General features: G+C 40.2%; 2 protein-coding genes across 5 annotated transcripts in view; one reads left to right on the top strand and one right to left on the bottom strand.

Moving 5' to 3' along the window:
- ICA1 (islet cell autoantigen 1) overlaps positions 1-8,793 on the top strand; it is a 73,337-nt gene extending 64,544 nt beyond the window's left edge. The window contains exons 12-14 of the mRNA XM_074900336.1: positions 251-532; positions 6,045-6,140; positions 7,908-8,793. Coding sequence (XP_074756437.1) covers positions 251-532; positions 6,045-6,140; positions 7,908-8,029 — 500 coding nt within the window. The 3' untranslated portion in view covers positions 8,030-8,793. The remainder of the gene's footprint in view (positions 1-250; positions 533-6,044; positions 6,141-7,907) is intronic.
- A 15,426-nt stretch (positions 8,794-24,219) lies between these two features.
- The window catches only part of GLCCI1 (glucocorticoid induced 1), a 57,223-nt gene continuing 54,445 nt past the window's right edge, over positions 24,220-26,997 (bottom strand). For 2 of the 4 annotated variants that reach the window (XM_074900332.1, XM_074900333.1), the window contains exons 7-8: positions 26,099-26,219; positions 24,220-25,029 (exon numbers count right to left, since the gene is read on the bottom strand). In XM_074900332.1, coding sequence (XP_074756433.1) covers positions 24,681-25,029; positions 26,099-26,219 — 470 coding nt within the window. In that variant the 3' untranslated portion in view covers positions 24,220-24,680. The remainder of the gene's footprint in view (positions 25,030-26,098; positions 26,220-26,997) is intronic. The other 2 variants (XM_074900334.1, XM_074900335.1) reach the window with 1 other exon arrangement.

Genomic DNA, 26,997 nt, shown 5'->3' with positions numbered 1-26,997 from the left:
ATACTTGTAGTATTGTTTTTAATGAGAAATTAGTCTTAACAGCAGTGAAGTTATCTAAGATAATCAAGGAATTATTTGTTGGATAAGGTACAAGTCCAGATGTCCAAGAGAATTTGGGTCTCAAAGAGAAAACAACAAATACTCATGGAAAAATATTCTATGTCACTTAACATACAAAACCTAGGATGAATATTTTTATAAGGCTCCTTCTTTCTTTGTCTAAAAAATTCTTTCTCTTGTTCTGAGACAGCTTCAAAGGATCAGTTTGTGAGGTCCTTGGAGTCAGAACCTGGTGATAAGGATGACATGATATTACTGAACGAGATCCTCAATGCTTCCTCCCTGGACGAGGGGGAATTCAGCAAAGAGTGGACAGCTGTTTTTGGACAGGTTGCGCTTGCTGATCACACCGTGAACTCTTCAGCTGCAGATGTGGAGAACGCTTCGTCATCTGTGGCACCAACACCATCAGGCTACTTGCCCTCACAGCTGTTAGACCAAAACATGAATGACTTGCAGTCATCTTTACATGGTGAGAGCTCATCTTGTTCTGTTAGCATTTTGGTTTTAGATTTTAAAGTATGGTTTTCTGCTATGTGAAGCGTGGTGACAGCTTATGTTGTGCCATTGCTGCAGAAACCCTGAAGTTAAAGCAGAGTGTGGCCTGGAGAAAAACATGTGAGTAGCATATTTGTTTTTCTAGCCCTGCTCATACACTGTTTGTGAATGAAGTACCCTAAAACCTAAAGTCAAAATTACTGTCTTGAATGTTTTCATTAAGCTTCCTGAAATACTCTGTAGGCCTTTGAGATTTTTTTTTCTTGTAACAGAAAATCTGTTTGAGTGGGTTTTACTGTTTAAATCACAACTGCTGTCTCTGTTAAGGGGTCAAAGAACCAAAACTTATTACTGTGTTTTGTCTGGCAATACTATTTTTAAACAACTTAGTGAAAATCAATTGCATTCATTAATTTTCTATCTTTTTCAAAGCATCCCATACTGTTGCATGTAGGGATATGGGTAAGGTAGAATGGGTTTTCTCGTCCTAGCAACCATACAGGTGGATTCCTCTTGTAGGCTGGTTATCTACTGATGCAACTCTTTCTCTCCCGTTTCTTCTGTGCAGTTTATTATTTTGGGTTTTCTAAGCTGCTGCTGAGGGGAGAGGAGAGGAAAGAGGGCAGCTAGGCTGGTGATAACCAGCCAACAGCAACTACCTTCATCCTCCTCACAGCCTGGCTGTACTTCTCCTGGGGCTTTGCAAGCTGGAAGAGGACCTTGCCTTTCTGGGCTCTGTCCCAAGTCATTTAAATCTCATCTGGGGAAGAGTGATGTAGAAAAGACTAGAAGACTGATTCCATCCTAAAAACTGCTTCTTGGAAATCATGCAACTGGTACAATCATACATTATGTAAAATAACCTGTGACATTTTGGCAAGAATAAGAAAGTCAAATTTACCTTATAATTAATACAGATTCTACCACCACCCCTAAAGCAGGACATCTGGGTTGACTGACTTCAGTGCTTGGATGGAAACATTTGTAATGATGCAGTTTTAGATGTATTTTTATGATGAGGTACATACATATTTGAGTGTGATTGATAGAGTGAAGAGGGACTGGAATAGTGTAGGATCTGACCTCATAAAATACGAGCTAAAAAAATCACGAGGTTTAGTCATTGCATTGTCAAACAGTTTGTGAGCAGAAGCGGACATGGTACCAATTGAGAGAGATATCGAGGTGCTGGAGCGTGTGCAGAGGAGGGCAGTGGAGCTGGTGAAGGGCCTGGAGAACAGATCCTGTGAGGAGAGATTGGTGGGGCTGGGACTGTTCAGTCTGAGGAGGAGGAGGAGGCTGAGGGGAGACCTCATCACTCTCTACAGCTACTTGAAAGGACATTGTAGAGAGGTTGGTGCTGGTCTCTTCTCACAGGTGATTAGTGACAGAACAAGGGGGAACGGCTTTAAACTCCAACAGGGGAGGTTTAGACTGGACATTAGGAAAAAATTTTTCCCAGAAAGAGTGGTCAGACAGCGGAATAGGCTGCCCAGGGAGGGGGTGGAGTCACATCCCTGGGTGTGTTTAAGGGTCGTTTGGATGAGATGTTGGGGGATATGGTGTAGGGGGGAACTTTGTAGAGTAGGGCTGATGGTTGGATTCGATGATCCCGAGGGTCTTTTTCAACCTGAATGATTCTGTGATGCTATTGAAAGGGGAAAAAGGAACAATGAAAAACACCTTCTTTGATACAGGGACATAAACAGATTTTAAGCAAATTACTGAAAATAGTAACAGGAGTATTATGGGATTGATTTTTCTTCAGAGTTTTTACATGGTTTTAAATGTAAACATGTTCTTCAAGAATATTTTTGAGGTGTAAATAGCAGACAGGGCTGGATATCCTCTCTGAGGCTATTGTTATTGCTTCCATTTGCACAAGACATTGGCATTGGCTGCACTGTTACCACTCCAAAATCAGAACTCAGGTATGTTGCATTCCAGGAGCACTAGAAATAGAAAATCCATTCTAGTCAATATGATATCCCAAAATGTTTTTGAATAAGAAAAAGAAAAAATCTGTATTGGAAGAATAAAATATGTTGATGTTTTCAAATGGATTTCCAAGGTTTTGGTAGAAGATCATGATAACTGAAAAGTCAGGGCTAATCAGCTCAATAATCAGCATGTTCCCAGCTGATTCTATCTGTCAAGTAAAATGCACTATTTAACCTAAATTTCATAGCCTCTTTTTAAGTTTTTTGTTTCTTTTTTTTTTAACAGAAGGTGAAACTCTGTCCATTTTATCTCTTGTGAAGTCTCAGCTTTAATCTTAAGCTGCATTTCATTTCACTTCACTGCACTTCTTTCATAATTTGACCTTATCAGTAAAGTTGGGAACAGAGACTTTTATTTTTTTAAACAAAATACTAACTGCAGTATAAACATATCTAAACATACAAGTTGGAAATACTAGAATATATGAGTTACAGATATTTTTATTGAGGACTTGTGATACCTTTCCTACACTTTTTTTTCCCCCCCTAATTGGTAGGATTGCTTAATAATTATTCAGTGTGAGGTGCTACACTGGAGCCTCGATGTTGCATACTTCCTGTGTGAATTTGGCCTTAAGACCATAAAGATTCTTAAAACTCACATGCTTAACTTTAAGCACATTAACTTTTCTATTAACTTCAGTGGGATTACTTACTTATTTTACGTTAAGCACACTCATAAATCTTTGGGGCTTTGTTTTCTCTCTGCCTCAGATCTTAATCTGTAAAACAGGCACAATGCTATGCAGGTTATAAACTGTTACGGTCAGGAATTCCCATCTTGGAGTTTTCTCTGGCTGTATTTATAGGCAGGATCTAGCACAATGGGACTTTGAATTGCTATGGGACTACCAGGTGCTAGTTTAAAATACATATAAATGTGTGTATGTGTGTGTATATATATATATATATATATGTATATTAGAAACAAAGCATGCTCCCAACAAACTTTTTAGATTCTCTTCCAGACACAGCTTTGTAGTTTGGTTGCCTTTCCACTTTTTCAGAGACAGCACTGGCTTTCTCTATCATGATGTTTATGGCCTCATTTACTAGGGCTCCTCTTTATCTTCCTTACATGTGCATATATTCTAGTTGGTAAGAAAATGTGCAGCTCTCCATTTCCATTTTTAAATTTAATTGTGGTAATGTTTGTGACGATGCTAGCTGAAAAGTAAGCTGTTTAGTTTCCTTGCTGTCTCGGCAATAATCTTTTGTCTAGTCACGTAACAAAGCCATCCTGTGAACAGGCAAACCAGAACAGGCTTAGGGCCAACAACTGCTTTCAGATTGATAGGCTGCTGTTTGTTTTTGAAAGGCAAAGTTGCTCTCTGTAGCTCACTGTGAGTGGACACTAAAAACATGATGAATTAAAGTATTAATAAAAATTCTGTGTCTTTCCCAATACTTTCATAGATAGGTAAGTTCGTTACAAAAGCATCATACATTTTCTGGATCATTTTTGGTTTGATGTTTTTGTTGCTGCCATTAGGTTCTTTTTGTTTCCTAAGCGGTAATTGAGCTATGTGCATTTCCGTGAACGGATAATCAGAGCACACCATCTATCACAGACATGCTACTTACCACACCATAGTCCAGAGACTCAAAAGGAGGGCTCCAAAGGAGTTAACTGGTCTGCGGTGTTTCACTCTGTGGTCTGACAGTCACATCAGTGTAAACTAACATCAGTGAGGTCTCGGGAATCCAACTCCTGATCTCACTGAAAGTCACTGGGACTTCCACAGAAAGTTTCTGGGCAGCACTCCCACTCATTTCTATGAAATTAGGATTTGGCCCTATTCACTTAAGCCTCTCCATTCATCCGTTGCCATCCATTGACACATTAAAACACTTTCTCGCAATACATCTCCAAACAAACGAAAGCGTTACAGTTTTCTGTAGTGCTGTGTGATGTCCTCTATCAGTCTCCTCTTTTGTAACACAAGCAGAGAAATGCCTGGAAAAGTATGTCATTCTGAAGTGTTAACGCCATGTTTTTTATTATTTGTTATTCAAATTTGCTTATTTGAAAGATTAAACTCTACAATCTCATTTTCAGGGGGCACAGTCTGGCTCATAAGCCTTTGACTAGACCAAATATATGTGTGAGCACTCTGCATCCAGATTTTGAAGAAGTTTTTGGTTTGTTTCCTTAGAGATACAGCGGATGTTTGTGGCTTTAAATTTCCTTCCTAATTTTATAGAAATGCTCTTCTTGCCTCTTTTTAATAACACAGCTTGGGCTTCAGACCTTTTATAGTCAACAAGATCTGAGAGTGATGACAGTAATTTATTAGAGAGAGGAAGGGTTTATGTAACTTAAAGTGGCTGTTACAGTAACTGTCAGGACCCTGGGTACCAATATCTGACAGGGGTCTCAAAAGAGGAGAAAGTAAGGGGAGGAAGGACAAAGAGAGCAGAAAAGGATGGGAGAGTATAAACTTGTAGAAAAAAGAGACTGAATAAGGAAATGCTAACTGTGCACAGATGAGTATCCTGTTCGTGATGCTGCAGAGTTTGAGATACGAGATCTCTGAGATGGATGGATAATTGATCAGGCAACACTTAAAGGAGATATTATTGAACTTAGAAATACGACCACCAGTTCTCTAAAAGTGATACAGCATAAGAATTTAAATATCTTAAGCCAGGGACAAAAATGCTCCTTTTTTTCCTAATACGTTTCTGTGGTACACCACCCCTAGTTCATTCAGCCAGCCTAGCTCATCTGGCCTCATTAACTGTATTTATCATTGCTCTTTTGTGGTTATGGAATATGCATGTAAGAACAAAAAACTGTAAATACACAGTTTCACTTTTTCCTGTATAGTTACTCTTTCCTTGTTGAGAAGATCCTTTCAAATGAAGAACAAAAGAATACTCCATTAAAACCTAGTTTTAAGATAACTCGAAGTAGTACATCTTACATTTAATTCTTTAGAGTGTTTTGCAAGAAATTTTTTTTTCCGAATTAATCATTTCAAAATTACCTAAAAAATCTAGGGTCTCTAAATATGTTTTTTTCTGCAACAGCTAATAAAATCAAAGTCTTTGGAACTGTATAATAAAGAAGGGTGAAAAAAAAGCTTTAGTGTGCAAGATATTTTCACCAAAATGTACGTGATCATCTTCTCCCTACAGCTATGCTTGACTTGATTATTGTACTGGCCTTTCTGTGAACAAGTATTAAATATGATTGGATAAAAGAAACAAGAGAAAAGTCTTTTTTAGCCAGGTTAAAAATTTGAATAGAGTACAGTTGCCTGAATCTGGAGATGATAAAATTGATCCACAGATTTTCTTAAGGGTGTTGCTTGTCTGCAGCATCTAATGCTTATTTCTTGTGTATGAGGAAAGATACGCATGGCCATAACCATAATATTCTGCTCCATCCTCTGATGTGTGCATTGTGCTGACAGACAATGGGATGTCTAGAGTAAACAAAGTAATTCTTTTCACTAATGCTGCTGTATTATTGAATTTTAGGATGGGCAGCTAACAGTGTGAGCCCACCATCTATACCACAGCCAGCGCAGAAACCAAACAGCCTGAATGTGAATGCTAACAAGACACCCCTGAAAGGTGATAAAGCCATGTATTTTTTCAGTTACTTTGCTTTTCCTTTTTAGCTGTGACTCTTCTATCTTTCCAGTTTCCTCAGTTACTCTATCATAATAAGACCTACTTTTGTAGTAGTTACATGTCAAGAATCTTGTGCTCACTAATTAATTACTCTGTTTCAGTGTTGATTATGTGTATGATATGTGTGTGATGGCTTGGGGTTTTTTGTAGGCTTCAGTGCTAGTAGTATGTCAAGAGTAATTTACTATATAATGAGGGAGCTGAAACTACAGTTTCTTCTACTACTTTAATCTTGATTCATACAGAAAAGCATCTGCATGCACTTTGTCTAAGCTAAACAATGTTTTGAAGCTCTAGGGAGGACATTGTGGCTAAAATACGGGCTACTGATAAGGCAGAAGAGCCCTAACTGCAAATTTTGTTGATAACATACATCATATCAATAATCATCTGTTTGAAACTTAATTCACTTCTTGCAATTGAGCCAAGACTGCATAGTCCTGCCATCATCTGAGACAAAGCCCCGCTGATTTTGAGTATGGTTTGCTGGATAAGTGAACCAGAAATATGTTGAATCCTTATTTCCAGTTTGTAGCCTGCTCTGTGAATTCATGTTCGATCAGAAACTACATTAATGATGTTCAGTGCAGAAGAAAGGAACAGCTTGTATTCCTACCCCTGACACCCAGAATTAAAAGACTGACAGTTTTCAGCTCAGCACGGTTAGGGTGTTTTGGAAATGACTGTGATATCACAGCCACAGTACCTTCACCAGAAAAAGGAACAGCCTTTAGGTACTGTGAAAGCTGTGTTTATGAAAGTGGCAGATAGTCCAGCCTGGCAGACACCAAGGTGAAAGTGATTCCAGGCAGAGCCTATTTTGTCCATATATTCTTTGTGTTTTCATGCTTTCATGTGACATTATCTCTCTCAGTGAAAGAGTACATCTTATTTCACTATCAATATAATACGTGTTAAGCATAGGGTCACAAAAAACAAAGCAAGTGGCGATGCACCTTCTTTATAGCAGCCAGAGTTTTCACCACTTTAACCTGAACATCTGCCCTGTTGGAATAAGAGAAGGTAGGAGACCTCTGTGAAACCTGTATGTCAGTATAGACACATAGATGCAATAGTCCAGCTGTTGTTGGAACATATTACTGGATCACATTTTTTTATATCCATCAAAAAATACTCCCTAATATTAGAAGCTGTACTTGAGGCTGGCTATCAAACATACCCCTTCTCTGTCCAGCCACTACCTTCCCATTAAAGCTTCATTCCAGATGAGTAATGACCTCGTCTGGTCGTATATGGGAGGGGGACAGAAGTCACATGAACGGGATTTAGGCAAAGGAATTTAGTCCTGTAAGGGAGGTTGAAAGTAAAATTTGACTTCGCTGTCTTACTTTTTTGCAGACATGCAGGTGCACACACAGATAAAATACCTTTCATGAAACAAAGCTAGACAGAGCGAGATTGTTTCTATTTTTAATTAAATTGTTCCTGTACTTATCACAGCAGTAGCCATATAAAATACACAGGCATACAGATGTAAAGCGTTCATTCTTACTAAAGTTCCATATTCTGTTAAGGGTAGTGTTTTAAAATGCCATCACTCATTCTGATTTTCTTGTCAGTAGTGCCCTTAGTATAAATTAAACAATAGCATAGAATTTGTTTGACCTCTGTCAAACATTCGGTCAATTCTGTTTTAAAATAGCTGACAAGTCTGTACTTTTATTTTTTTTTTTTTCTTTTCCCCAGAACCTACAAAGAATCCTAAAGACTTGACTGCCTGGTTCAGTCTCTTTGCTGACCTTGACCCGTTATCCAATCCTGATGCTGTTGGGAAAACTGATAAAGAACATGAATTGCTTAATGCATGACTCATCTGCCTATGGTAACTTACATTCTTCCATTCATCAACACTATTTTGGGGTTTAAAAAAAAACTAAATAAAAATTAGTATGCTGTTGTGAAACTATAAAGTTATGTGCCATGATAATAAAACTAAAGGGAATGAATCCCCTTTTATATAGGTACAGTTATTTGCTCTTGTTTTGTATAAGAGTTCGCATTTATTTTCTACGTGGATTTACAAAAATAAGGTTAAGAATTAGGGCAGAATTCTTGCCAAATTAGATTATCTGATGAAACACTGTCTTTGCCTGAGGTGATGCGGAGCTAACACTGGAGTGAAATACAAATTGCAAACCTATTTTTTTATAATGTTTCTTGAGTAAATAAAAAAAAATCATGTAACTGAGGAGGCTGCATGAGACAAATATCTATCATGTATATAATATATATATTACTGCTATGTTAAGGTGTTAACTAAATTTGTTTTGTTAGTACTCACAGTGAAAAATCTGTGCTGGGCTAATTATTGAAAAAATACATTTGGGTCTGTGCAGCCATGGAAATTGAGCCCTTTCTGATTTAACTTATTAGACAAAACACTACATAAACAGAAGTCGCACCCCGCAGGCTTCTTTTCTGAGGTTTTTCTCCATTGTACCAACAGAATTTGCACCTGTTTGCAGAAGTTTCTTGCAACTGATGCTTTACCATGCCTTCAAAACATTCATGTTTTTGTTTGGAATATTTTTCATCCAATTTATTTCTGAAGCATGTGTTATTTTGAGCTTGTTGTGACATTAACTCTTTAATAAAATGATTTTGACAAAAAAAGACCTTTTATTCCCACTGGAATGCTGGTGTGCTGTTGACTTGGTACATAACAAGCATCTGAAGATAAAGCATATGATCAGTTTTTAGACCATACCTAATGCTTCATATCATTACCTCACGCTCTTTCTGAATAGTCATCCAGTAGGACAGTAAGAACATTTGAACTTACTCGGTGTCCCTTTGTCTCCTTGCTCTCCTTTTACAGCAAGGACAATAAAAAGGATGTGTCAGCAGCCACTTAATATCATAAGTTCTGCATATTTTCTCTATGTACTGTGTAAGACCTGCTTTGCCATTTATTGTATTTGACCTCTTAATTCAGTTATTTTTCCTTTTATGTTGGTGAAGTTTTTCACTACCAGTTAACTGTACACTCAGTTCATCCTTGCCTCATGGTCTATTAGATAACTAACTAGCTGTGTTAGAATCCTGGAAGTAACGTAATACAGAAGTTAACCAAGTGGACCTGTTTCTTCTTGGATGCAGCAGAGCATCATTTGATGACTGCACTGAGCAGCATTAATTTGATACCTCCTAGCTGAAAAGCCATGTGCTATCAGGGGGGAGGGTTGGACTGACTAGAGTTCATCAGACTGAATCCTCAGCAATTTTTAAATACCTCTGTCCAAATCTGTGGTGTTCAAAATCCCACCCCATAGCCTGAAAGTCTCAAGGTACTTCAGTTTTTGCCAGAGAAGTTCTTTGGATGTTTAGCAGTGTATTTTCATGTAAAATGGGAAAGGACAGTCTAGTCTTCTCTTTGCACAGTACCCAGCCCACCCAGGTCCCCAGCCTTAATCACCAGCCAGTGTTTAAGACATGGAAGCTGATGTAGACTAACTGTTTTTTAAAGATAAAACTTGATTCCATCCACAGTATTTCCTGCTGTTTGGTACTGGTAGCTTCTTGCTCAATAAGCTGTATTTTCTGAGATGTATAACTTGAGCATTAGGGAGGAACCTGAACTCCTGATTTTGGCAGTGAATAAGGCATCTAAAAAGTGGATTAACTGGGAAATACCTAAGATTTACGCTGGGGTGCACTTACATTTATGAGTGCTAGTCTGTACTCATAACACAGGATGTTTGCCCAAAATCGTCTTCATCTCAAACTGTAATTATCTGCAATGCCAAAAATGTTAGGAGCTCAAGGGATAGACAGGCTGCTTTTCAGCCCAGCTTGGTTACCACTGAAATCATTAAACAGATTCTTGCAACTTTAAGCAAGTCTGTGGTTGCCAAACTTGCTCAGGATTATGTTTGTCTTGATAGTTGCTAAAACACTTGTGGACAATTCGCTAGCATTTTTAGTAGCTAAAGCAGTTAGTTAGTTAGGATAAAGAGGAGGCCAAAGTAACTTCAAAACCAGCTAATTAACTGTTCTTTAAGATTCAGAAAAATGTTAGTGTTTTGGGTAACAGATTGTAGGCTTTTAGGATTTTTTTTTTAAAAAAAAGGTCTCCTGTCTTGATTGACACAATTAAGGGCATTGCACAAGTTCAGCTAAAGATGTTCTGCATCCTCATCATGTTTTTAGATAGAGAACCAACCAGCTGAATGATCATCCCTTTTACACAGGAGAAATCACAGCTGCAGGGTTTTTTCCCCTCCCTCTCCCAACTGCACTATCGATTAGCTCATATTATGCATTAATTTCTTGCAATATGTGATTTTTTTAATTAATGTTAGCTTTGAATTCCTAGTCTTTTAGCCTATGCAATTTTTTCACACTTTCATATGAAAAAAATCAAACCAGAAGTATTGAAAGTATTACTAATTTTGCCTAAAGCAATTGAAATACCTATGTACAATGCATTATTATCATGACCATTTATTAAAGCTGAAAACTAGAGCAAGAAAGCGAACACCCCACAAATAATAGGCATTTTTCAGGCAAAAATCCTAATTACAGAGTTACAAACAGTGCTTCCCTACTAATAATGAAGTGTATGGCATGCGCTTCTCGGCAGCCCGGGCTGCAGACTAACGCCAAACCCCAGTGCCATTGTGAGAAGATTTTCTGTGATGTGTGTACAGGCTCAGCAGTAGTTGGGACAACAGAGTAGTTTATCATCCTGGTAAAATTACAGATTGTTCTACACACATAATGTTCATCTTGCTTTAATAATGCTTCATTCCAGTTGCATATTCTGGATTAGTAGTGGATTGTTTTAAAATAAAAACAGCTGCAGAACCCCTATGACAGATGAAAATGGTGGTAATTGATTAACTGTCTTCATTGGGAGGTTTATTAAAGTTGATGTAATTGATTTTGGTGAATCGAGGTTTCTACAAATCTAAGAACAGCTGCTTCAGGGGAATTGGAGTGTACTCTTTGAGAACTGAACAGCTTATAGAGAAAACTAACAAGTAACTTTTACAAGTAACTTTTCTGGCCTTCTTAAGTGATAAGAATTTATTTCCAACATAGTAGAATATGACTTACCTTTTTGTCTTCTGCTCTTTCCATATGCAACATTGCATGGGCATGACTCTGATGTACTTCAGAGCAGGGCCACTTGGCCACAAGCAGCCACCTACCTTCCCCCAACACCCTTTTTAAAATGGGTGTCCTTCAGATGTTAGGGGCTGCACATGCCAGAAAAAACAGGACCACCTAAGCAACAAGGTGATGGTGAGTGTAGAAGCAGCACCAGTAGTAGCTTTGTTCCAGGTAGGAAGAGCAGCAGGCCTACAAGCCCTGACAGCTCCAGGATCTGAGCCTGGGAAGGCTCAGCAGAGCAGGAGGTTGACACAACGAGCACCACCTAGGTATTGTGCGTCATGCTGTGTTTTCCTGAGGGCTTCTGTCACTGCTGCCCGACACCTCCCCTCCCCTGCCACTCCAGGTCCCAGAGGATACTGGATGAGCATCGCTGAGGAGTGCGTGGTGGTTATACTGTCCATGCTTGCTGCTGAGAGTATGTGGTGTGAAATAGCACCAGGGCAAAGGAAGAAGAGCTGGAAGGTCCTGTGTTCTCTCAGTGCAGTTCCAGAAGATGGTTACTCAGAGTAGCAGCAAGACACTGACATTGTAAAGGTGCAGCTGCCAGTGTTGGTCCCTCCTCACTTCTTCAAGCTCTCTTCCTCTTCTGCCCAGCATGCAGTTACTGCTTCCACCCGCTTGGTCCAACACCCATCTGCTCGCTCTCCTCCAGGCAGAGAGGCACCAAGGCAGGCTGGCAACAATGAGCTGGGCAGCGTAGGGAGGCCCTGCCGTGCAGCGATCTGGGCAGCCTGCAGCCACTGTTGCTCACCTTATCAGTGAGGACTAGTTGCAGAAGTTAGGCTTCTGCCACAGTAAGCCATGGCCAGCTAGGGAGACAGCGTATCTCTACAGTTTAACACTACAGGTGTGTAAGTAATCTCAAGTTGAGCCTTCACTGCAAGCCGGCACAGCATCTCCTCTCACGTTTACCGTAAATCCCCTTCTGGTTAGCCTACTTTTACAATTTCTGCTCCTTGTAAATGTCTTATTTTTAAACAAGCCACCATCTGGGAAGGCAGGAAGCAGACCAACAACTAGGCTTGCCAACAGCGAAGCAACAGAGGGTTTGCCTCAGTTGAGAAGCAGAAATGCTGAGACTGTCTAGCACCGTGTTGGCAAAGTAGGTACAAAGGAGCTGCTTCCCACTGCTGGGGCTGCCGTCCCCGCTCAGCATGTGCTCAGCATGCAGAGCCTGGCTGCAATGCTGCAGAACATGTGAGCCCAATACCACACACACACACACGCAGAGACTCTCCCATGACAGTAAACAAGGGTCCCACGGCCGGTTTGCTGGTACCAGGCCCTGCAGGTTCAGCAAGTTTGGCTTTGGGTAACCATCCAGCCTCCAGCCCCAAGGCAGACTGGCTTTGCAGTCAATCAGACCATTACCCAGGTGTTCATTAACCATGCTCTCCTAAGCATAATATTCACTTCTCCCCTTGTTGACTAATTAGAAATCAGTATAATCTTCCCCTTAAGTAACACAAGGTATTTGCCTGCACAGGAGCCCCCCCATGTTAGACCAGCTGGAGTGGGTCCAGAGAAGGGGTGCAGAACTGGGCAGAGGGCTGAAGCACCTCCCCTATGAAGAAAGGATGAGAGAGTTGGGGTTGTTCAGCTTGGAGAAGGCTCCAAGGAGATTTTACTGTGGCTTTTCAGTATATAAAGGAGGCTTGTAAGAAAGACAGGGGGAGACTTTTTACCAGGGCCTGAGGACAAGGGGAAACAGAATTGAACTGAAAGAGGGTAAGGTTTAGATCAGATATAAGGAACAAATTTTTTACAATGAGAGTGGTGAGACACTGAAACAGGAAGTTTCAGATGCCGCATCATCGGAAGTGTTCAAGGTCAGGCTGGATGGGGCTTTGAACAACCTGATTTAGTGAAAGATGGCCATCACAGGGAGTTGGACTAGAAGACATTTAAAGGTCCCTTCCAATCCAAACCATTCTGTGATGAAGTGAGGAGGCTGCCATTTGCCAGGGAACAGTGTACAACTCCCATCAACTGCATCAACTTTTAACTCTGTTCTACCATAGTGAAAGCTTGATGTGCCCAACCTTGTAATTAATCCATAGTGGAAGGGTGTGATGTTTTGGCTGCTTTCAAAAAAATAAAAAATTTAAATTGAAGAGAGAAACGTGCTGTAGCTTGGAGGTGAAGGTCTGGCTCATTCTACCTGCAAGCTATTTACACTAGTTGCTGTTGGAATCTTTATGGGGTAATGAATACTTTTTTTAAAAAAAAAAAAAAAAAGAGAAAAAAGTAGATAAGGTATTTTAGAAGTGACTGCAGACCTTCCTAAGCTGTTAACAAAGTTACAGCCAGTGTTCTCTTTAAATAGAAGTCTTTAATCTAGCCCAGAAACCTACTCTGTAGGGTGTTTCTTTTATTTTGGACTTCCACAGCTATTATGGCAGTAGGAAAGGCCCCGGGACAGGTGCTGGAAGCCATATGCTTGCTTCATCAACAGACTGAGAGAGGAAAAAAAAAAATTTAAAAGTGCTACACAATTAAATCATCCACCTTGTCTCCATCTAGGTGGGTGGATAACAGCTGGCTGCAGGAAACAAGCATACTGAATGTAACAGGAGCAGGATCCAAGGAAAAAGCCAAACCCCTAGTATTATTCCAAGTGCAATCATCAGAATAAACCCTTGACACATAAAATACAAAAATTAAAATCATGGGTGACTGAAGTAAATGCTTTGCTGTTACAGCTGCATGTTTTCCTGGACTGTTTAGGCAGTCTGTGTGGTCTCCCATGATCATCTCTGCTTTGAACTTGAGCACCAGAGCTTCAGACACCAAAGTCTGACAACAGAGAGCCACTCTCACTGTGGTGGGGCAGGTCATAGTTTGATTTGATTTTTAGAGGACAACAGAGATTCTGAAGAATGAGACAAGCCCTGAGGGGTTTTTCTGATCTATGGGTCACCTGGGTCTTGGGCTGATCTGACCCTGGATTTGGTGACAGCAATCAGGGCTGCAAAGGAGCCAAAGGCACATGAGCAATTCAAGGCTTTCTCCCCAAAATGCCAGCCCTTGCTTTTAAGTTGCAGAAGCTTGCCCAGAGCTCATGTCCATGAGCATCCCAAACCCATCTAAATGTGGGCCACCACCCCACCACGTCCTAGCAGGTTTTTCCAACTGAATGAAGAGCCTGTAATGGCATGGATCTGGCTGAAAACTTAGCCAAAAAAAAAAAATCAAGGAAAGAAAAAAAAAAATGTTTGAAGCAGCAATGGTCACACAGACATGCAAGCCTGCACAGTGGGGAGGTGTCAGCAGCAGCAACAGCACGACCAGAGCCCTTGCGCAGGGCCTGTGGTCACCTCTACTTGTCACCAAACCACAACCAAGCTTACCTGCAAGACATACACACCTGTTACTGCTCTTCGTGTTGGGGAATAATTACAGAAAGTCTTAACTGAACAAAATCTTCCTTTCGTCAACCCTTAACCCTTCCTCCCCCTCCCACACTGAGCACTTTGCAGCTTTTGCTTTCATTTTTAAGGAAAGCGATCTGGATCTCCTTGAAGGCAGGAGAGCTAAGCCTTTGCCATGTTCATTAGTTATTATTGCCATGCTTCAAAGGCTGGCTAGACCTCAGAGCGTGCAGGTCCATCTTGCCACTCGCAGTTTAAGCCATGGGAATGTTGCCAAAACAAAGTATAAAGGGAAACAAGATTAAAAAGCAAACAGGCATTCAGGAAGAAAGGCTGTACTGACACTGCTTCAAGGCCTCCCTCTTGCCCCCACCCATTTTCACAGCCCATCCTGTCAGCAGACATTAAATGCAATCGGAAAGCACTAAAAATCCATAAGGGATCATTTTCTTACTTGAGATTTGCAGGAGCAGGTTGAACTGTCTGTCCTAGGGTGGTTTTTAATGAACAGTACGGCTTGTCTGTAAGTGCTTTGGGTTCCCTCTCCATTCCCCATAAACACATGAAGTATCTAATGGAGGACTTAATTGAGGTTGAGGTATGTAATGTTGTTTTATTTGATGGTTGTTATCCCAGTGAAAAAAGGAAAGTGTTTTAAGATACAGGGAAATGTTTTTAAGGCCCCAAAATAAGTCCTCCTGTTGCATAGCATCACCAAAACAAAATAAGTTCCTTTCCACAGGGAGGACTGCCAAAGTGAAGCAAGTACCTTTCCACAGGGAAGACTTAATCCAATATACACACCATCAGCATCAATAAAATCTCTACCAAGGTGCTTAGGTTTCTGCACCAGGGCATATGAAAAAAAACCCAACACCTGAACCACAACAGCATCAAGCAGCTTGGGGCCAGTCTTACCAAGACTCACAGGCTCATGATGGTTCCTGTCCCCAGCTTACTGCTGGAGCCCATAACAACACCATGATGGTGCCTGTCTGAAGTCCTGAAGGCTGCAGGAGACCAGGTCACATCCTCTTGGTTTGCAACAAGAAGGAAGAAACCTCTCACAGTAACCAGATGGTAGAAAGGAGACTCCTACACAGGAGGGGCAGGCAGAGCCTGTACTTACTGGGTTGGGAAATGGAGACTTCCACCACAGTGAAGGCTGGGAGCTGGTGACTTTCTGACACCAGAAGGACGGCTCCTGCTCCACCTGCAGATCTGCACCTGCAGAACAGGGCCAGTGACCCAGGAGCCATGTCCCAAGAAGTCCCTGCACCTGCCACACCTGGGCCGTGCAGCTGTCCTAGGCGGCAGTGAGCAACGCCCTGACCCACCATCCAGGGAGGTTTGCAACTTGCTGGAGACTCGGGTCCAGGATGTCACGGAGACACTGCTGAGGTCAGTCTGGCCAAGTGAATAAGTGGTGGTCCAGGTTTGGCAAACAGAGGGTATAGGATGATGTTGTCAAGATGCACCTCAGAGATGAAAAATAAACAAATAAGCAGAGTACTGAGACAACAGCACTGCGGGGAGCTCTCCGAGCACTTCTGGGAGATGAGGGTGGCTCCCTGAAGAGGCTGTAGGCTAACACACACAGCCTGAGGAACAAACAGGAGCAATTAGAAGCCTGCATGCAGTTGCAGGGCTACCATCTCACTGGGATCAGAGTTGTGGTGGGACAGCTTACACAACTGGAGCACTGCCGTGGCTGCATATGGGCTCTTTAGATAGGACTGGACAGGATGGTGGGGAGGGGAAGCTGCCCTTTATGTGGGAAGGTGTGGATCCCCCAAGGGGATGAGGGGTGACCCAACTGAGCGCTCAGGGGTCAGGATTAGTGGGCAGACCAGCATGGCTGACACTGTGGTGAGTATCTGCTACAAGACCACCTGATCACAAAGGAGTAGATGAGGCCTTCAGAAAACTGGAAGAAGCCTCACATCCACAGGACCTGTTCCCTGGGGGCCTTCAACCATCCTGAGATCTGCTGGAGGGACAACACAGCAAAAGACAAGCAATCCAGGAGGTTTCTGTAGTACCCTGAAAACTGCCCGAGACAGCCAAGTCAAGGAGCTGGTGAGGGGAGATGCTCTCATAGCTACAAACAAAGAACAACCAGCCAGGAACATGAAGGTTGGGGACAGCTTTGGCTGAAGTTACCAGAAGACAGAAGTGTAGTCTCCTGAGAGGAAGGGAAAAAAAAAAAAAAAAAAGCAAAAAGCAGGATCACAACTGTTGACTTTAGGAGAGCGGACTTTTCCCCCTTTAGGGACCTGCTTGGAAGAACCCCATAGAATGTAACCCTGGAAAGGAGTCCAGGACACCTGGTTGATTTTCAAGGATTAACTGCTCCAAAGTCAAGGATTAGCTGCTCCTTCCTCTCTACTCAGCACTGTACAAGGCTCAGGGGGGAATCTTACCCATGCAGATCTATACCTGAAATGGGAGGAGGTGGATTGGTGTCAAAAAAGATGGAGCTAGACTTCTCCCAGTGGTGCCCAGAGACAATGGGCACAAACTGAAATACAGGAAATTCCATCTAAACATACCAAATTACTTTTTTTACTGTGAGTGTGGTCAAACACTGGAACAGGTTGCCCAGAAAGGTCATGGAGTCTCTGTTCCTGGAGATACTCCAAACTCAACTCGATACTGCCTGAGAAACCTGCTCCAAATGACAGTTATGACAATCATGACATTTTTGATCAAAAAGGTTATATCCATAAATTGACTTTCTACATCCAGAATACTCTTAAAATTCTATTCAACAGTCCCTAGTCCTAAAGACACATAAATATTTATTTAGTTTCCCTCAGTGCATTTCCACAGGCACCACAGGACAACTACACAAGTAGCAAAGACCCCAGGCTGCTGGGATGCCCCACACTGAAGTATTCACAGGATTCCCAAACAAGGTGGTTTTTTTTCCTGAGTATCTAGCTTGTTGTCTAATCTAGTAGGTACTTTTTCTCACTTACTGGATACAAACCCAAATCATGCTACAAGTGCTGCATTCAACAGCCTTTCAGTTAGGACACCACCACAGAGACAGATTGCAATCTATATCTGACCTGATTCAAAGAACAAAAAACACTTATCCAGGCTAATGCTTCTTTGGAGTATTAAGGCATCCACTGTCTTCCTAACCCAAAGAAATTCCTCTACATACAAATATGCACATACAAGGTTACCCTCCAAATCGGGTACAGGTAGGGCCTAGGCTGCCTGTGCTTTTCCACTACTTAGAAAATGAAAGACGTACTACCACCATTCCTCCCTGCCACCCCACTCCCAAGGGTTTAGTATTCCCCTCCAGACGAGGGTCAAAACAGAAAGCCCTCCCTAGAGGGAAGCTGGTTTCTTAGGTACTGAATTCAGAAAGTGTCTAAACTGTCTCCCTGGCATTCTTCACTAGAAAAGAAAACACATCCACCATTGTACCCGACTTCACTTCATGAACAAGAGTGTCTGAATGAGGTGGCAATCCCTAACGTACATGCATATGCCTCATCCAAAACAAAGCCATGCAGTCAAAGCCTGTAGTATGGTACCATCTCTGTACTGTCACAGAGATGTAAGGCTACACCTGAAAGTTTTTATTTTTTTCAGCAACTGACACCAAAATGCTGAATGCTTTTCAGCATTCTTAGGAGGTACAATGAATTAGAATCCAATGGAATTACAAAAGCAGAGTCAAGCTTTTTTTTTTTTTTTTCCCTTATTTATTAAAACCAACGTTTAGTTTCTAAAGGTAACACCATTACTTTTTTAACTTTTCACAAGAATGAGTTTTCCTTCCCTACATAACAAGCCCAAAGATACCACCAATTTATGGAAAGGGAGACTGTTACTTCCTAAGAAACCTCTGCATCACAGAGATAGGGCAGGACTAGAAAATCTTACCCAGCTAGAAATCAGAAAGGAATAACTGTATCACCCAGCCTTTTGGCACCAAATCTTAACAGGGAGTCTAGTTTCTTTTAGTTTTCTCCTCCTTGGAGAAAGAACCTCCTTCCACAAAAATCTCAAGAGCGCTCAGATCTCATCTCCTCTTGCAGTAAGCAGTTAGACACCCAGAATTAGTTAACATGACGGTTATGCCTAGCAGTCTGGATTTAGATAATGTTATTTACTTACAGCTTATTTGGAGAAGCAGAAGTAAAACAGGGGTACAAGAAATAGGTTGCCATGGGTATTACTAAACATACACTGCCCTTAGCAAACTCTGTTTCTCAACCAAGAACTGTGCAAATCACTGCAAAGCTTCACCTCACATGTCAGTATGCACATACACACGCAAAAAAATTAACACACACCCCCCCCTCCAAATTTGTCTACATGCGCAGTTATTAGCCTGATCGTGCTTCATTAACATACTCAATTTCTAATTCAAGGGGGAAAAAAAAGATTACACAACTTCCTCTTCTCCCAAGCTTCCAGCTCCTCTGCATCTGAGCTTCCAGGCTACAGCTCAAGGCAGCCAATTTAACATCAGAACTTGTTACAGCCCGAGATAAAATTTCAAGTTGTTCTTAAAAAAGGGGTCATCTTTGTTGTTGTCAGTTGACTTAGCAGTTTAACTTGCATGTTCACTCACTTCCAACGTGGTCTTTACTGAGAAAACACTACCTGCTCAATCAGTGTTTTCCTGTCAGCCCCATTTGAGTGACACATTCTGTGACCTGTTGCACTCCAAGACGACACCACCTACTCTCCAGTTTCTTGCCATGTCTCCAAAATTATGGTGCTATTCAGGTGACAGAAATCAAAACAACTTACACAACCACCTCTGCTTTACTGGAGACTTCATGAATGTGTGACACAAACCAAAGGTTTTCAGAAGCCAGGAATTATCTTCAAAGAGCTATTCCAGACAGTTTTTTAAAAAAAAAGTGTTAATTCCATAGTTAAAAATATTGAAGCATGCTACTTTTTTTATTGAGGCAAGAATGCTGACAGTAGTTAAAAAGCCCTACCTCTTTAAAATCAACTGAAATGTAAAAATCCCCGAATAATCATGAGTTAGTAAGGCTTATTAAAAACATCTTCTATGAGCATATCCTTTGTAAAATCATCTCTTTTTAAACATATCAGTACTTGAAAAACATCACCTTTACAAGTTCGCCCAGTACCCAATTATACTTAGTGCTAAAATAAATCCACGTTTCTAGTGTGAATTCATCTAGCTTCATCTTCTTACTGCTTTAGTATTTCATGTCTGTTAAGTTTAAGCAGCTCATAGCTCATTACTAAGTATTTTATATGTGGGTATTTACTACCTGGAATTAAGTCACTCCTCAACCAAGTTAAACATGTTCAGCTCCTACAAAACCTTGCTGTTTTTTCCAGTACCTCACTCGTTCCTATAGCTCTTCTCTCAGCCTTCTCCAGCCTTTTAGTCTCTCCTGAACTAGGCATTTTTTCAGGACCCATTACACTGATGCGGAGACAAGATACACATATTTTCACTGCATGACAGTCTTTGATCAAACAGCTTCCTTTAGCCAAGCACCAACTATGAATGGCTGTACGTGTACATCCCAGTAACAGATGTACTTTCCCAGCTTTTGCTCACTTTTTCCTTGCATTTAAGTTCTGCAAACACATTAGAGGAACTACGGTTATTTCCTCCCAGTTGTGTAGCTTCAAATTTGTGTTTGCATGGCTATGTTTTGCAAAGCAAGCCAGGCTGTTTACAACAGTAAGTGATCTATACTTCTACAAGTCATCTACCATCTTCAAGCTGCCTGGATTTTACCACAAGTAACAGCTGAAGGTATCAATACATTACCATGGAGCAAGGCCAGGAGCTAGTTTGCTAAGCCTTGGTGGTCTTCGCTTGCAACTGCGACATCAGTCAACATTGCTAATCCATGCAATTTCTTGTGTTTATTTTGTATTACTCCAGGCTTACGTTTAAATACTGTGAAGATATGGAGATTCTATCCTTGGGCCACTATCTGGCCCTTCCCAAGAGCCAATTTGTCAGGAAGCCATAAATCATTTCCTTGACAGCACCCCACTTTCTAAAAAAAGCAGGTCACTATCTGTTGCCCCCTACCCCCAGCATATGTAGCCAAGAGCTCCCCTTACACCATCCTCCAGTCTCTGAAGACTCCACTTCCAGAGCCATGAAATACTAGAAAATGTAACATTCAAATCAAGGAAGATCTTTTAGTCACAAAGCAGGGAAACAAGACAAAATTATTTTGTTAACTCTCTACTCTCAGCACTTTTCAGACTGCTTGTCTTGGCTTTAAGGAGGACATAATACAGTGAATTACACCAAGCACACAACTTTGAAGTGTGGCCTACGTGCAAGTGGCACGTTGCCACAACTGTAACTAACCAGGCAAGGCCTAGGTTCACAGGGATGGTGAAAAAGCAACCCGTGGTACAAGCTGCATCACATCTTTTCAGGGCGAGCTACACGCTTTTGTCAAAGTAATTCTTGAGAAGAGAATGCCCTCCCACCCAAGGACAGCCCAAAACTGCAGCAGCCAAATCCCTTTAGAGGACAAGGTGGTCACGTAGCTTTTCCGAGCATGCCCTACAAGCTGGTGATGAAATGGCTGAAATCAAACTGTTTCTGACTGAAGGACAGCAAGCACTTTCATAGCAGAGTGGGATACTATACCCTTCGACGCTCCAGACTTTCAGCACTTAGTTAACTTTCAGTTAATGTTTTAACATAGTCACATCGAAACCTTGTGCTCTTTCAGATGCGGAAAAGTTACATTTCCACTTACTGGTAACAAGCATTAGACCATTTTTGATGGTTATTGCCATAGTGCTCTTCAGTAAACACTGTCTTTGGAGGATTTACATGTATTTAAGTATTATTCTTCTTTCTTCCTCCCTCCCCCTCACCCCCCATCTGGAAAGAATTATTCTGCAAGTCAAATGACAATCATTTGACTCATACAAAACAACATGAAACCAAGACTGTCAGTAGATTTATACCACATCCTTTAGGGGTTTAGTTTAGTTTCACATAGTGAAACATCTAATGGCTTTCATAATTTTCAACAGATAACTTGAGATTAGCCATACCACAAACACAGCAGCGGATACACAGTTTCCAATAACACTTAAATGATTTTTTTTTTATATGCTCTGAAGAAAAACCTCATTATATGAATAAAATATGCTATTTTTAAGCACATTCAGGCACTCAGCTATTTTTAGATTTTTTTTCCCCATCTCAGAACAGTGTTATGCAAAAAATCAATAGATAAGAGATTATCTTGTTCTAGAAGACACAGCACACTAGTCAAGGATACATGGTTGACATTATTCTAGATGTAAATTTGGAACAATATTAAACTTTAATCTTATTCTGTGGTGTTTCATACACAGTTCCAAAACAAATAAATGAACCACTGCTTTTGTGTGTCGTTCCCACAACTTTTTTTTTTTTTTTTAACTATAGTTTTTATTTAAATAAGACACAGGAACTTCTATAACGAAAAAAATACAAAACAAAAGCCACACATTTCCTTGTGTAAAGCAATATTGTGTGATAACTTGAATACTGTTCAGCACAGTGGCTAGAAATAACAGTACATCTATGTACAAAACTTTAAACAATATTTGACAAATTTCTACAGCTGGATGTAGAATACAATTGAGATAAACAACTGCTGGGAAATTTACATGGCAAAGCATTAGCTTTAACACATTTGGTTCAAAACCTTCAAATCTGCTAAGAACAAATGTGCAATTTAATTAATATTTAGTTTCTCATGGAAAAAATTAAAAGAACACATAATGGCATTGCCAATATTGTACAGACTTCATCACTGATCTAAAAACCACTCATCATATCCCCTGATAACCTAACACCAATAACAGACTACGATTTCTTACCTGGACATTACCAGAGCATAAAAAGGTCATGATACTGCACAATGTTAATCTAGAAAGAAAAATATTAAAAGGAATCGATACTTACAAGTATTTTCTCCCCTTTATCTTCAGTCTATAAAATATATAGTGTTTTCACCTAGGCCTGAGATTAGTAGGGTTAAAGATGGCTGTTGTGTTTCAAGGTTTTTCACATGAAAATGGTTAGAGACAGACCTCTCCTCCTATTTTCTGCAAGGGGAGTCAAAAAACAGCAACTGCTTTATAGGCTGCAAATTCCACCTTGTAAGATAGTATTAACAAAAACTCAGTAATAAAAAGAAAACGATCTTTTATCTCTAAAGAAAGCACATATTTAGTGAGTAGTTATTGGTGGCTCACTCTCACCCCCCTCCAATCTCATCTTCAAAAGAGGAAAAAAACATAATGGAGCAAGTTTAAATGCTCAGTAGCTGCAGGCTACTAATCTCTTCAGTTCCTGGAAAAGGTGAACCTTATTCTCTTAGGAGCAGACAGCATAAATGTAGTTCCACTGAGCTGAAAGCAATGGAGCAAGAACATCAAGTTTATTTTGCCTTTGGGGTCCTCTTTGTATCACAGGAAATTATCTCTGAGAGCAATGCTCCTCTTGTTCCAGTACAACAGAAGAGCACCACTAACCCATTCTTGCCATGTACTATTCTGAGAAAGTGTCCAGCCTGCAAAACCAGGATTATTTTACAAGGAATTTTTTTTATTATTATTATTCACACTTAAGAAGGGGGGAAAAACACACTTTTAACACACACAACTTAAGTAACTGAAAGTTATGGAAGAAGCTTTGATTAAGTAACATGAACTTAAAACTACTGTTTTCCCCATCCCTCTTAGAACACCCACTTGCTACTTTTGGACTTTTAATCCAAACACAATTACTCACTACATAAATAAAATGCAGCTCATCTAACACTGCTTGACAAAATCTGAAAACCTATTTCCAACCAGCAAATGAATGAACATTTCCAAAAGAGAAACTAAACATTAATTTGACTTTTAGACGGTAACAGTAGCATTTCACATCCTTAACTGCCAACAAAAACATGAGAGGAAATCCCCATCACCCCCCTGTGAAACCTGAAAGAATTTCTGTCCTTGAACAAAAACATTCTTGTCTTTCAAAATCCTCTCACACACAACGTGGAATGTTTCTCATGTACAGCCTAGTACTGAACACTTTTATTTGCAACAGTTTAACAGTCATTAACTGAGCAACACCTGAAACCTTTAAATGCCACATTTTTACATATATTGAAATGACAGTAAATGCAACAGTTGTTTTACTTGTAAGCACATGACAAAGTGATATACATCACAGATTTGCTGGTTCTCCTCATGTTCACCCATGTCCAGGGTCATCGTTCACCTGGATCTGAATGCACTTATTCCAAGAAAGTGGAATGTAATGAGGAAATATTAATGCATAAAATAAGGAAAGGCAAAAGAGTGATGTTCCCTCTTTAGCTTTGTAGCTGTAAAATATTTTATATTCCAATATGATATACATTCCAAGTTACCTGAGTTTACACTTCGAGAGAAGTACCTGAAGCTAGGCCTTAGGGTGGGCACTGTGCAACTGTTGTGGTCTTTTTTTTTTTTTTTTTTTTTTTTTTGCATTGTGTGTATTACAGAAGTTAGAAACATAAACACCTGGATCAATTGTAAACATAATCCTGAAGTACAGTATTTTCCATAGGACACAACACAGCAAGACATTTTCTATTCAGACAGGCAACTTTTTTTTTTTTTTAATATATATAGAGCTTATTTATACTGTAGAATTTGAAACAGAACACAGGACACAGTACTAATCTGGTCAAACATACTATGAAATGCATAGTCTCCACTTAAAACGCTTAATGATATATGGATTCTGCAGGCATTACTGCTTTCTCACGAAAAATGCTGAATGAATTCTGTCCCTGCCAAGAACAGCGATGAGATATTTTTTTGAATGCTGCTAAGTATTCCGTGTTGTTCTGAAAGGTTGCCACCTCATGCAGATGTATCTGAACTATTATATCCTCAATCCTTGTTTCAGGGCAGAGGCCTGCTCCACCTTGGTCTAGATTAACACATAGCTCTGAGGAGAGGAATGGTCTTCAGTCTGAATTTCTTGCAAAAGCGGCTGCTGCTGTTGAGACGGCTGCTGTACTGGGACCTCTGTAGAGTCCATTGTGCTGGTGTCATCTGACAGAGATGAGAAAGAGACCCGAGACGAAAGCTGCTCAACAGTCAGGGTGCTCAAAGCTGTGCTTTGACCAGAGTTTGGAGAGTTCTTCAGCGTCAGATCTGAAGCGGGAAGAAGGGGGCCCAGAAGTTTTACAGGACAGAAAGCTGATCCGGTTGGGATGAAATTAACCTTGTTTTTGTCAGGACATGAAAAGAGAGGCGCTGAGACAGGCTGACGAGACCTACAACAAGAAAAAACATTATATACCTGGCCAACCAAGATGTTTTATACGTCATGAACTTTGTGGTTCTACACATTGCTAAAATGTGAATGACAAGGAATGGGATTAATTGGACAGAGGGGCAAACATCTTCCATATTGGTAGTCAGCTAACTGATCCACAGCATTAAAAACAGCACTGTCACAAAAATGACTTGGTAAGTACTGGATAAACATGCAACTTCCAGCAAGAAAAATCTGCAATACATATGCACTTGAAAAAATGCCACAGTAATTTAGAATGGCACAAATTCTTCTTTAATGAAAACAGTGCAGCAACAACACATTTAGTCATATCAAACCCCTTTGAGAACCTCCATGAAACAGACCTCTCCTTTCCCACATTCTGTAATTTGTCTGGAGGTTTCCTCCACAACCCAACATTACTCCTTCACCATCCAGCAGGCAGTGAATGCTGTTAGAGCAAGAAACATCCCCTCCTTAATTCTTTCATCCACAGGTGCTAGCATGCAACCTCAACAGCACGTGTTCAAATACTGCTGGGTCTAAGGTAAGAAGACACGATGGCCAAGAGTTTAATTTCTGATTTCTTGCTCAGTGAAAATAGTGAGCAAAGTCTAGACCATAAGCATACTACTGTCTACAAACAGTTTACATGTGTTTCATTCCATTTTATATGTTTTATACACATCAAAACATAACCTACGCTTGAAACTGATACAGAATTATGACAAAGGGAGTTTTTGTTTTAACCCACGAACATTTAAAAAGTTAATAAAAAAATATATGGAAAGAGGTTTATAAATGCTTAGGAAATTAAATGTACCTTATCTTTTCTGCTTGGATTTTTGTTGCCTTTTATAAATGCACAAAAAGAGTTCAAGCATAAAAGACTCCATTTCCTCTTCAAACCAACATGAACACTTCAACTTCTTCTGTACAAACTCTAAGAATAGTTTGCTCCTGAAAAACTCATCAGCTGGAATAGTTTATTCATCTGCAGTTGAATAGGCTCAGTAAACAGGTTTACTGCTTTGCAGATACCAGCTGATATAAAAGGCATTACTTACGACATTTCCTCAAAGACCTTCACTCGCTCACATCCCTCTGGGGGCTCTCGTTTGAACATGTAGCTGTTGTTTGGTTTGGGAGATGAGGCATACTTGGGCAACGGTGAGCTACTCCCACTGTCTGAAAATTTAAAGCAGTTATATTACTAGAGATTGAGAGTGCTTTTTAATTAAATTTGATTTCCAAACAAGATGCCTTTTTTCACAATTTAGCCACTATATGTCGGTTTGCTTCTACCACAATGCTTCCTTTATTGCAGGTTATTTCTTGTATAGCACACCCTTGTATAGCACATTTCTTCTGAATAAAAGATTCAGTGCAGCAGTAATCTATCATATAACAACACATAACAGGAGGATATTTTTATCCAGAACACTGCAATTGCAACAAAGCAGAGCTGTGATCCTGGAAACAAATACATTCTTTTATTATGTATTTCAAAAACCATAAATGAACAAGGTAGTATGCATAATACATGCATAATACATGCAGAGGAATTATGAGGGGTAATGATAATATGCCTTCTCACTGTATAAACACAGTTATGGAAAATGTGTGTATACAGCATGTATCTTATTTTAAAACATAATTCTTCACTGGAATATTGACCTCATTAGTCTCATGAATAGTTCAGAAGCTGCAAAGAAACAAAGCATGTTTGTAACACAGGTACTGACACCTCATCATTACAATGCCCTACCTTATTTGCTTCACAATTGTGAAGTTGTTTTAGTCTCCAAAATAAATTTACTCATCACTACACAGGCATTCTCCATAACTCTCTGTGTGTATTTTACTAGACACAGAACTAAAGGTGTGAAGATCAAGGACAAAATGCAATAGGCAGGTTTTTTTGTACTTCTTGGAAAACTATATATAAGATAGAAGGCTCAACTCT

This window comes from Athene noctua, chromosome 2 (genome assembly GCF_965140245.1).
Source record: "Athene noctua chromosome 2, bAthNoc1.hap1.1, whole genome shotgun sequence".
Taxonomy (NCBI): Eukaryota; Metazoa; Chordata; class Aves; order Strigiformes; family Strigidae; genus Athene; species Athene noctua.
The sequence above is the reverse complement of the archived record's forward strand: the minus strand, read 5'-3'. Positions and strand labels throughout refer to the sequence as shown.